Here is a 13,316-nt window from a genome sequence, read left to right on the forward strand (position 1 = left end):
GATTGAAAACAGAGTTGCGTGAGTATAAATCAAACAAATAACAAATATTGAGGCTCCTCTGTGGTATTTTTAAGACCTCACTGAGGTGTTAAAATCAAGGCTGTAAATTCCAGCTCGTTTCCTGTTTTCATAAAACCCCCAAAAAGAACAAAGTCACATCTTAATGACGATGATGAAGTTTGAGAGCTTTTGGATTCACATCTGTCCACCATATTGTCCTGACGCTGTGATTCACAAGAACATATTTTGCAAGACTGTTGCGTTAATTAGTTGGAAATGCACTCGATCATTGTGGAATAACTTCTTCCAGTTAATTCTTCATGAAACCCCCCAAAAAAACCATGTCATGACTGATTATTACGGAGTGTGAAAGGATATTCCAAGCGATTTTATGTTTTAGTAGTTTTGAATGTTCCCTTTTTTCACGACATATTTGGGTCTAAACAGTGTTTTTGAGAGTCAGCAAGGAATGTTTAATGTTTCACTTTATCTGGGACATCCTGGTCATCGTTACACATTTTATTATTTAAGTTTTCACTTTGAAATCGTGGAAGAGGCCACTCTCACCAACATTAAGATGGGAACGTGAAACGTCCTCTAGTACACTTAAAATCTGGTTGTTGTTCATATAATCTGTTTTAAATCCAGATTATATGATCCATATTATAACTTTTGACAATAATGGAGGTTCTTTGCTGACGGATAAGCAGCACATCATTCTGCAGTGTGTGTATTTAGAGTTCAACTAAACATGAATTGATATATTCTCTCTCAGTGCACAGTTAAATAAAAGAACTGGCTAAATAATTCACTTAGATCATTTAAGAATCAAACAAAGAGCTTTTTTAGGAAGCCCTGAGGGCCACATTCCATGGTAATCTACGCAGGATCTGTGAAGATGAAACGGTGAAAAAGCAAAGGTCCCAGGATCGAGCCCTGTGGAACGCTACAGAGTTTTTCCTCATTTTAGCAGATTAAAAAAAACAAAAACATTAACATGAACGGTTCACATATTTTACGTTTCAGCAGTTTAGTATCTTTGTCTAACTCTCTGTCAAAGGAAAAGAGCTTGTTTACCTTTGTTACTCTAAAACACTCAAGACCGTGAATGTTTGGGCCAAATGTCATGGTAATCCGTCCAGTAGTTGAGATATTTCAGTAAAGTTACTGTTTTTGTCAAGGGAGTCTTGTGTCTTTGAAGAGAGCAGTGTTCACTGTATTCTACATATAGTGTACACTATATTCTACACATAGTGTACACTATATTCTACATATAGTGTACACTATATTCTACACATAGTGTACACTATATTCTACATATAGTGTTCACTGTATTCTACATATAGTGTACACTATATTCTACACATAGTGTACACTATATTCTACACATAGTGTACACTATATTCTACATATAGTGTTCACTGTATTCTACATATAGTGTACACTATATTCTACATATAGTGTTCACTGTATTCTACATATAGTGTACACTATATTCTACACATAGTGTACACTATATTCTACATATAGTGTACACTGTATTCTACATATAGTGCTCACTATATTCTACATATAATATAGTGTACACTATATTCTACATATAATATAGTGTTCACAATATTCTACATATAATATAGTGTTCACTATATTCTATATACAGTGTACACTATATTCTACACATAGTGTACACTATATTCTACATATAATATAGTGTTCACTATATTCTACATATAGTGTACACTATAGTCTACACATAGTGTACACTATGTGTAGACTATAGTGTACACTATATTCTACATATAATATAGTGTTCACTATATTCTACATATAGTGTACACTATAGTCTACACATAGTGTAGACTATAGTCTACACATAGTGTAGACTATAGTCTACACATAGTGTACACTATATTCTACATATAGTGTACACTATATTCTACATATAATATAGTGTTCACTATATTCTACATATAGTGTACACTATAGTCTACACATAGTGTACACTATAGTCTACACATAGTGTACACTATATTCTACATATAGTGTACACTATATTCTACATATAATATAGTGTTCACTATATTCTACATATAGTGTTCACTGTATTCTACACATAGTGTACACTATATTCTACATATAATATAGTGTTCACTGTATTCTACATATAATATAGTGTTCACTATATTCTACATATAGTGTTCACTGTATTCTACACATAGTGTACACTATATTCTACATATAATATAGTGTTCACTATATTCTACATATAATATAGTGTTCACTATATTCTACACATAGTGTACACTATATTCTACATATAATATAGTGTTCACTATATTCTACATATAGTGTTCACTGTATTCTACACATAGTGTACACTATATTCTACATATAGTACAGCAGTACAATGAAGAAGAACATCATAAAACATCTGACTCTATTCCCTTTAAATCAACCAACAGAGACAAACAACGAGCCCCCAAAATTCCTTCAAGTTGGTAGAAAACCAGTTCTCACACTGCTCATTAATGACGGCGTCGGCGGCAAAATAAGTCGTAAAAAAAAATGTACCAGAACAGCAACAGACATTTTCATTCCTACAATTAAACTTTTCAACTTAGCAGCTGTTTTCAGGCATCACTTCCTCTCCAACCGTGTGGTTTTGTTTCTGCTTCAGTGTGGAATCTCGTCTGAATGACAGAACTTTACCAGACGAGATGAATCAACGTTTCATTGTTCACCTACTCAGAGTCTGAACACGACCGTTTCTTATTTTCTAACAACTTTTTTATGGACATTTAAACTGCGTTTGTCTCCGCGGGAAGCCTTCATGTGTTTTTCATTTTGATCACTACTTTAGTTTTAACGTCTCACTTATTTCTCTCTTCTTTTTGGAAACGTCTCTCAAGCTTGAAACCACACATGATTCAAAATGTAAATTATTAGAAGCTGTGACATGTGGTGGAGACAAAGTAACTCACTTCTGTTTTTAGTTACACAAGTTTGATTTTTATTTGATTTTTTAAATAAGCACTGAATGCATTTAAAGAGTCGACTTTGTATGATTCTGGAGATTAATTAAAGATATTTTTATGAGCAACCCTTTTGTTTCAAGTTGTGTGTGTGTGTGTGTGTGTGTGTGTGTGTGTGTGTGTGTGTTAATGGCAGCTGTAAACATGTTTCTTTGTTCATATTAACAATTGTTTGTTTTAAAAGTGGATTTCAGGAGTTTTTATGCAAATATTGTCTTAAAAAAATCAGAATACACATATACATAGAAGGAAAACTGCTGCATACACAATTAATATATAATATATATATATAACTACTAATACTTCCTCCACCGTACTCCAGCTGAATGTTGCTCTATTTATACAGTTAGTTAAGGTACTTTGTGTTTAAACCTAAAACTTTGCGGGGTTTTTTTTAAAAGTGTTTTGCATTCTTTGCTCTGCAGCATCTCCAACAGTCCGTGGTCACTTCAGTCTGTATTTATGGTTGTTTTATGAAGAATTTCAATGACACCATCTCTGTTATTTGTAGTTTAACGGAACAATTCTCAAGACTCGGTTTAAAATCAGCGGTACAAAGAGACTGAAATGTGTTTGTTTGACTCTCTGAATCAGTGGACGTATTCCTCAAACAGGAAGTACAGAAAGCTGCTGTCTTTGTCAACAATAAGGAGACAGAAGAACCTGAACTCAAACTAAGTCTCAGTCGTCTTTCGTTGTCTTTGTGCGGAGACGAATAAAAAATCCAAATAGTTTGAGTGAGCTGATCCTCCAATGAAACACAAACTTTGTTTTTCTCACAAACACTGAAGGCGTCAGTCAGACAACAAGCTGAGGAGGAGATTGTGATTAACATTCATCACATGCAGACAGCATGGGAACAAGTGTGTGTGTGTGTGTGTGTGTGTGTGTGTGTGTGTGTGTGTGTGTGTGTGTGTGTGTGTGTGTGTGTGTGTGTGTGCATTAATCAGTGTGAGAGCTGCAGGTCGTCCGCTGAATCGTTTGTCATGACGCTTGTCGTCTTTGTGCGACACGTTCAAACCCTTTTCTCTCTCTCTGTCACGGAGGATAAAGGGAGATAAATGACACCATCACTCATTATTCTGTATTCTTTTTATCCCTCACACACACACACACACACACACACACACACACACACACACACACACACACACACACACACAACGAGGACGACCCAACAGTCGTTAGCGTCCCTCGTTAAGACAAACGATTCATTATCTCGTCTTTAGATTTCTTGTGACTTCATGACTTTGTTCATCCAGATAGATCAATAAAGATAAACTTTATTTATAAAGTCCTTTTTATCCGCGAGATGTAGTTCAAAGTGCTTTTAAACGGCTTGCTACATAGCTAGCTCGCTAATTCCATCATGCTTTCATGCAACAAGAACATGATCCAAACATGTGGAGAAAGCGTTCTTTCCTGCGCTGTGACTGTTGAGTGGATGAGTTGTTGCTCATGCTAACGGGACTCTGGCTACAGAAAACAAGCCCTGCTGCTGGGTCTAACAGGAGCTCTGAGGACCAGCTAGCTAACTAGCTAGCTAGCTCTGGAGACGGACCACCTACCTGGCTAATTAGCCAAACTGCTCAATCCCTTTGTTTCTGGCGCTGTGAGTCGTGTTGAAACCGTTTAAATCTGACAAACTGACACAAAGTCAGAAGAACATTATTAGATTATTATTATTAATATTTAGCTGAAACCACAAACCTCAACAAGAGTTCTGTTGTTGACACAGATGTGGTGCTTCAACGTTAAAGTAAAATAAGTATGTACTTTGTGTGGTAAATAAACCCTGATGGTCACAAGAACAACAGGATTTATATGTATTACAGTAAAGTTCCTGCAGGAACATTTGTAATGTTTTGAATCCAGAGCAGGGATTCATTCATCGTGACACGTTGACTCTCCTCATGAACGTTAACGATGACTAATCATTTACTTCAGACCAATCACACGTCTGTTGTTTGGCTGCTGCAGAATCACCTGTGAGCAGGATGCTAATGCAGCTTTTGTTTGGAATGAGATGTGTTTTATCCTCTAAATGTCTCCTCCCCAAACCTGTTGGAGAGCATTAACACACACACACACACACACACACACACACACACACACCTCGTCCTCTCACGCTGTCACTCAGCTTCCTTCTTCTCTTCAGCTCAGTCGGGGTCACATCAACACACATCTCATCCTCCTAAAGTCATTCAACACCAGTCAGGCTGCCTCAGCAGGGGGGCGGGGGCTCAGTGTGTGTGTGTGTGTGTGTGTGTGTGTGTGTGTGTGTGTGTGTGTGTGTGTGTGTGTGTGTTTCCATAATCCAAACCCTTAATCCCCCAAAATCCTCTTCTTCTCTTTAAAGGAAAGAAGAAAGAGCAGCAGGAGAACGAATGAATGAATGAATGAATGAGTGAGTGACAGAAAATCATTGAATTACCCATAATGCTCGGCGTGTGGCGTCCCTCCAGCAGCATTCAGACGAGTGGATGAGAGTTTTTAGTGATGAAGGACTTTAGTTTAACCACCAACGTTAACGTGAAAACACATCACGTAAATACGTGTCAGTCATCGTAGTATATCGATACTTTATCAATAATATATCGATACTTTATCAATAATATATCGATACTTTATCAACAATATATATCGATACTTTATCAACAATATATCGATACTTTATCAATAATATATCGATACTTTATCAATAATATATCGATACATTATCAATAATATATCGATACTTTATCAACAATATATCGATACTTTATCAACAATATATATCGATACTTTATCAATAGTATATCGATACTTTATCAATAATATATCGATACTTTATCAACAATATATCGATACTTTATCAATAATATATCGATACTTTATCAACAATATATATCGATACTTTATCAATAATATATCGATACTTTATCAATAATATATCGATACCTTATCAATAATATATCGATACTTTATCAACAATATATCGATACTTTATCAACAATATATCGATACTTTATCAACAATATATCGATACTTTATCAATATATCGATACTTTATCAATATATCGATACTTTATCAACAATATATCGATACTTTATCAATAATATATCGATACTTTATCAATAATATATCGATACTTTATCAACAGTATATCGATACTTTATCAACAGTATATCGATACTTTATCAGTATATCGATACTTTATCAACAATATATCGATACTTTATCAACAATATATATCGATACTTTATCAACAATATATATCGATACTTTATCAATATATCGATACTTTATCAACAATATATCGATACTTTATCAACAATATATCGATACTTTATCAATATATCGATACTTTATCAATAATATATCGATACTTTATCAATAGTATATCGATACTTTATCAACAGTATATCGATACTTTATCAATAGTATATCGATACTTTATCAACAATATATCGATACTTTATCAATAGTATATCGATACTTTATCAACAATATATATCGATACTTTATCAACAATATATCGATACTTTATCAATAATATATATCGATACTTTATCAACAATATATATCAATACTTTATCAACAATATATATCGATACTTTATCAACAATATATCGATACTTTATCAATAGTATATCGATACTTTATCAATATATCGATACTTTATCAATAATATATCGATACTTTATCAATAGTATATCGATACTTTATCAACAATATATCGATACTTTATCAATAGTATATCGATACTTTATCAACCATATATCGATACTTTATCAATAGTATATCGATACTTTATCAACCATATATCGATACTTTATCAATAGTATATCGATACTTTATCAACAATATATATCGATACTTTATCAACAATATATCGATACTTTATCAATAATATATATCGATACTTTATCAACAATATATATCGATACTTTATCAACAATATATCGATACTTTATCAACAATATATTGATACTTTATCAACAATATATCGATACTTTATCAACAATATATCGATACTTTATCAACAATATATCAATACTTTATCAACAATATATATCGATACTTTATCAACAATATATATCGATACTTTATCAATAGTATATCGATACTTTATCAACAATATATATCGATACTTTATCAACAATATATATCGATACTTTATCAATAATATATATCGATACTTTATCAACAATATATATCGATACTTTATCAATAATATATATCGATACTTTATCAATAATATATCGATACTTTATCAATAGTATATCGATACTTTATCAACAATATATATCGATACTTTATCAATAGTATATCGATACTTTATCAATAGTATATTGATACTTTATCAATAGTATATCGATACTTTATCAACAATATATATCGATACTTTATCAATAGTATATTGATACTTTATCAATAGTATATCGATACTTTATCAACAATATATATCGATACTTTATCAATAGTATGTTGATACTTTATCAATAGTATATCGATACTTTATCAACAATATATATCGATACTTTATCAACAATATATATCGATACTTTATCAATAGTATATCGATACTTTATCAACAATATATATCGATACTTTATCAATAGTATATTGATACTTTATCAATAGTATATCGATACTTTATCAATAGTATATCGATACTTTATCAACAATATATATCGATACTTTATCAATAGTATATTGATACTTTATCAATATATATCGATACTTTATCAATAGTATATTGATACTTTATCAATAATATATATCGATACTTTATCAACAATATATATCGATACTTTATCAATAGTATATCGATACTTTATCAACAATATATATCGATACTTTATCAATAGTATATTGATACTTTATCAATAGTATATCGATACTTTATCAATAGTATATCGATACTTTATCAATAGTATATTGATACTTTATCAATATGGTGATATTGGACTAGATCTCCTCACAGATGTGTGGATTCATGTTCATAAAAAGACTCACTTTGGGTTCATCAGACAGACTGGAGGCGTTTGTTTGGGACTATTTTCAGCGGCGGATTAATCCACGAAGATAAATCAGACTTTAGGTCTCTTGACAGTCGGCGGTGAGCTCGTCTCTGTTTAACCAACCGGAGCTGAGTCTGCAGTTCACACAGCGCTTTGTGTGTGTGTGTGTGTGTGTGTGTGTGTGTGTGTGTGTGTGTGTGTGTGTGTGTGGTGTGTGGGGAGCCATTTGGTGGTTCTATGGAAGATAAACCGCTGTGACCTCAGCATTGCTCCGTTTGAGTGTCAACCACTCGCTGCAGAGTTCCCATGATGCTCCACACTGTGTGTGTGTGTGTGTGTGTGTGTGTGTGTGTGTGTGTGTGTGTGTGTGTGTGTGTGTGTGTGTGTGTGTGTGTGTGTGTGAGAGAGAGAGAGAGAGGGAGAACAACATTTTGCTCTGGTGGAAATTCTGAGTGCATTTGGTTGGCTGTGGTTAGGCGAGTGTGTGTGTGTGTGTGTGTGTGTGTGTGTGTGTGTGTGTGTGTGTGTGTATTCTTGTACTTCTAGCTTTGTGAGGACCGGGTCTAAGCTCTGCACAGTGAGGACTTGTTGTTCTGGTTCCTGTCATCTCCTTCCTGTCCAGGTAGGAACCTCGTACCTCCAGATGTGTTGAGGCTGAATGTTTGTGCTGAAGTCAACGGATGAATGAACTGTTTAAGAAGCCCTCACACACACGATGATGTTATAGAATATGATGCTTTAAGATGAGTTAAAAACATGCAACATACCCATTACTGCAGCAGAAACATCCGAAAGAATAGAAACACCTCAATGTACTTCTACAATGTGTATTTAAACACGTAATCAAGGAGTTTAAATGACTTTAAAGGCATACAAGGAAGTACCAGTATTCCACCAGACGTTACTGTAGTATTTCATACATTCACTGTGGAGTGAATCACAGCTGGATGTTTGAAATCAGTTCAGTCCACCTCTCAACATCCACACCGACATGAACTCTACAAGTCGGCTCCTTCGTGTCCTCCCTCCTCCTCCTCGCTCTCTCTCTCCTCATCTTCCAGTCCGTCGTGACGTCACGCGGTCCTCCTCCTGTCTCCGTCTCCAAATGTCCCTGAAGGAGCAGAGACCTCCTGAGAGGAGCGAGGGAGGACCGAGAGAAGACGGACCCGACATTCTTCTCCTTCTTCTTCTTCGTGCTGTGGTCGTCATGCTGGACACGCTCACCTTCCTCCTGGAGAAGCTCTTCCTCCTCGCGCACATCAAGCTGTCCAGCCTGCTGCCTCCGCTGCGCCGCAGAGAGCCGCCGCCGCTCACCAGGCGCTGCGACCGGGACGAGGCTCCCGCGCAGCCCGCCGGAGCTCCGCGCAAGTTCCGCCGGGGGGACCTGCTGGAGGTCCCGCGGACTCTCTTCACCCACTTTGGCATCTACCTGGGCGACGACCGGGTGGCGCACCTCATCCCGGACATCCTCCCGGCGCTGACCGCCGACAGCCGGCAGATCCAGGCGATGGTGACCAACGCGCGGCTGCTGCTCGGGGTGCTCTCCAAGCGCGCCGCCGTCCGCGTGGACTGCGTGGAGGACTTCGCGTACGGAGCCGGGATCCTGCTCAACGCCATGGACCGGGCGGTGCTCCGGAGCCCGCTGTCCGAGGAGGAGGTGGCCCGGCGGGCGGAGCGGCTGGTGGGCTCCGTGTCCTACAGCCTGCTGTGGAACAACTGCGAGCACTTCGTCACCTACTGCCGCTACGGCACCGCGCAGAGCCTGCAGACCGACAAGGTGAGAGCCCGGTGACACGTTTCTTTTTGCTCTTACGCGCGTGATTGGAGGCGGGTGCTTTGATGTTTTTGTGGTTTCACGCTGCTTTTCACACCAGAGATCCAGCAGTTTGTTCGGAGATGGAGGAGTTTAGTTCACACTGAAGCCTCACGCGCTGTCAGCGGAACCTTCAGGAACATTTAAACTACATTTAAACGCGCTAATGATTGCGGCTCTTTCAGGGAACCCATGCGCGCTTTTTACGCACAGAGGGGGGTCTCCGGGTCAACGCAGAGAGCTCGTTCTGATCTTTAGGTCGTAACTTCACTGGCTGCTGGTCAGATCCGTGAGGGGGGGGGGCTGTTAGTGCAAAAGAAGCACCAAAACATCAGATAATAAAGAAATAAAAACAGGCTAAAAGACAAAGTGTCTCATGTCTCAAACAAAAGTGTCCTCCTCAACCCTACATGAGGTAGAGATATGATGAGACATCCCTCAAAGCAGAGGTGGGATGTGTTTCCACATGGAGGTTTAGGTTCTCAGGTGTAGCAGCTGGACTTCCTCCGTCAGCTTTAAGGTGTCTCAGCCTGTGAGTCTGGGCTTTTTTTTCCCTCTTTTTAAACGAGAGGAAAATGTGGGTCGCTCTTTGGAAAAAGTCCTGAGAACAAGAGCTGCATTCAGACCGGAGCCGCCTGAAGAAACCAGAGTCAGACTGATGATGATGATGATGATGATGATGATGATGATGATGATGAAGAAGGAGGAGGAGGAGGAGGCCTCTCATCTGCTCTCATACATGCAGGTCTCTTTAAGCTGCTCTGGTTTATAGAATCCTCAAGAAGATGAAGAGATATTCAGTTACCATTACAAAAGACAAGATTTTTAAACGCTTTCCTTAAACAATCTCACTGATGGACACATTGTGTTTCCTGTGTGTTCCTTCACAATAAAAGCCCACCCCCGTGTTCGTCCGGACCTTTTTTACGTGACTTAATCCAGCTCTGATATCAGTCAGATCAAACGTTTCCTTCTTGTTTAGGCCGGTCAGAGCGGGAGCGGCAGACTCCGCCACCTTCAGTTATTCAGAGAGTTCAATTCATAAAATATGCAAAAAGCATAACTTCTGACTAACAGTCCTGTTCTTGCTGACTGTGCTACCGCGGTGTTTTAAAAGCACAGCATGGCATTAAAACACAAACGGTTGGATGTTTGATTTGAGTCACGTTTGGTGTTTTTTGGTGTAAGAATGTGTGTGTGTGTGTGTGTGTGTGTGTGTGTGTGTGTGTGTGTGTGTGTTGGGGGGGCGTGGCCTGTTTGTCCATTCAGACTCCACCGTCCTGCAGCAGAGAGAGTTTTTCCCCGATCGAGTTTCACTTCCTGTAATTGCTAACCTAAACATCTGAACCTGCCTGCAGCCTGGCAGTCTGCTTCCTAGTGGGGGGGGGGCAACAGGAGCTCTACCAGGGGCCTCAGGGGGCCCCCACAGTTAAATAAACAACAGGTCGTTTATGTTCTTGATTCTTTTACTAGAAGGTAGCTCAGAGAGAGAAGTGACTATTTGATACAAGGAGGAATACCGTCTTGAAACACAATGAATAGACGTGAAAGGATGTTCAATCTTGTGTTGTTCAATGTTCAAGATTTCCTTCTGTTGACACTTTTAAATATTGCTTTATATACATATTAATATTAATTCCCCCTTCTTCCAGTTCTGTGAGTGGCTGAAGTCTCTGATCCGGGACCAGCGTAGCATGGTCCTGACGGCGCTGCTGGGTCTCCTGTCCATGGCGTGTTTGGGGATGTCCTTCAGCACCGTCCTGCCGAGCCTCCTCGTCCCCTTCACCCTGTGGATGGCCAGCTAGGAGCTTCAGGAACCACGTTCATGTTCACCCGTTTGAGCCGCCGTGTTGGAACACTGACGGACAGGAAGCAGTCGTCTGCAAAGAAGTCGACCATCACACTTTGTGCTATTAACGTTAACGAGGACTCTCGTAGGTGCTGCAACCGGAAGTGATGCATTTTTAAAAATATTTTCTTAACAGAAGAAGAACAGGGAAGTTAGCATTAGCAACATTAGCAAACGATTAAAAAAAAGTCATTTAAATGGCCTGAAAGACTAAAACAGTTTGATTGACAGCTGTTGTTTTGAGCGCTCGGCAACAAAGAGACCAAAGTCATTTAAGAATTCCTGTTTTACTGAAGCTGCAGCTTTTATTTTGAAAGTCTCATTGAGGAAATAACATTTTATTATCTTCCAATATGGCGGCGTGTCACATGACACGTCTGGAGACAGAGTTGGAGTGAACATATTTGAACACATGATGTCAGCAGTAAACTGTCCAACCAGGTCAGTTGAAATCATTTAACGCCAATAATTAAGTTACAATTTGTTTAAATTAGACGAGCTCTCAGCTCCATGCCCATCACTTCCTACTGAAGATGTAAATATTATAAATATTTTAAAATAATAGCTTTGACAAAATATTTTTATTTGCTGATATAATGAAGAACTTGTTCTTGTTTTTCAACCACAGCTTTCATGAATTAAACAGAATGTTCTGGGTGGCTTTATGTGTAATAGCGACATGTCATTTTATCTCTCAATCAAAGGAGTTTTGGTGACGTGGAGAAGCAGCAAGGGATCATGGGAGTCGTAGTCTTCATTGCGGTCAGCCTCTCTCGTCACCAGGTTTTAAAGGAGGTTACAGTTTCTATGACTTGTTCGGAGGACGCGGGATTAGCTCATGCTAGCGTTAGCTTAGGTCGTTTCTTTGATAAAATCATTCATCCGGTTAAAATATCGAGTTAAGATCTAAAAAAATTCCAAAAAATGTGACGTAGAACTGGATTAAAAGTCAGTTTCTGACGACCGAAACGTTGACGCATGACGAAATCATTTTTGAGTTTGACTCAAAGTCAGTTTACCAGCCTTCTAACTGCTTTTAGTTGTTGTTTTTTGTACTACTTCCAAATCAGGAACGATCACAAAACACTTGTTCCACATTCACAGTGGAAATGCAACTCTGAGGCGGCCATCTTGACCGTTGTAGTCATGTCGGCCATCTTGACTGTAGTTCCATGTCGGCCCCTCTGATGAAGCTCTTCCTGTAAATATCTGTAGATATTCTTCACCCGATTGTTTCTCTAACAGTCAACATGTTTTGAACAGAATTTATTTTTTAAGACGCTGTAACACTTTCTATGTGTTTTCTATGTAAATAAAGTCTGTGGACTCTTTGAACTCTTCAACTTTCTGGTGATTTTTCGGGTTGAAAAGTGAAAATCTATGTCAATTGAAATGCATGGTTGGATCTACTCACAGAGACGTCCAGTGATCTTTGACCTTTACCTCCCTCTGCTGGCCGACTGGAGGAACTACAACAACAACAACAACATCTCCAGAAGAAGTCAGTGTCGCTCTCTGTTTGGCCTCCCACCTCCTCCTCCCCCCTCCTCCTCCCCCCTCCTCCTCCCTCCCCCAGGTATTGCTTCAGAGTGTAACCAGTGTGTCTCCCTCTCTG

At 38.4% G+C, this 13,316-nt stretch overlaps 1 protein-coding gene across 1 annotated transcript; it reads left to right on the forward strand.

The window, feature by feature from the left end:
- The first annotated feature begins 8,844 nt into the window (after positions 1–8,844).
- Positions 8,845–13,044, forward strand: LOC137874432 (lecithin retinol acyltransferase). Its single transcript, XM_068713107.1, has 2 exons — positions 8,845–9,816; positions 11,505–13,044. The coding sequence occupies exons 1-2, from the start codon at positions 9,031–9,033 to the stop codon at positions 11,655–11,657; spliced, it is 939 nt and encodes a 312-aa protein (XP_068569208.1). The 5' UTR covers positions 8,845–9,030; the 3' UTR covers positions 11,658–13,044.
- Positions 13,045–13,316: the final 272 nt, after the last annotated feature.

This window comes from Cebidichthys violaceus, unplaced genomic scaffold, assembly GCF_023349555.1.
Source record: "Cebidichthys violaceus isolate CVI_PGR_0920_01 unplaced genomic scaffold, fCebVio1.0.p SCAF_19, whole genome shotgun sequence".
In the NCBI taxonomy this organism is placed as follows: domain Eukaryota; kingdom Metazoa; phylum Chordata; class Actinopteri; order Perciformes; family Stichaeidae; genus Cebidichthys; species Cebidichthys violaceus.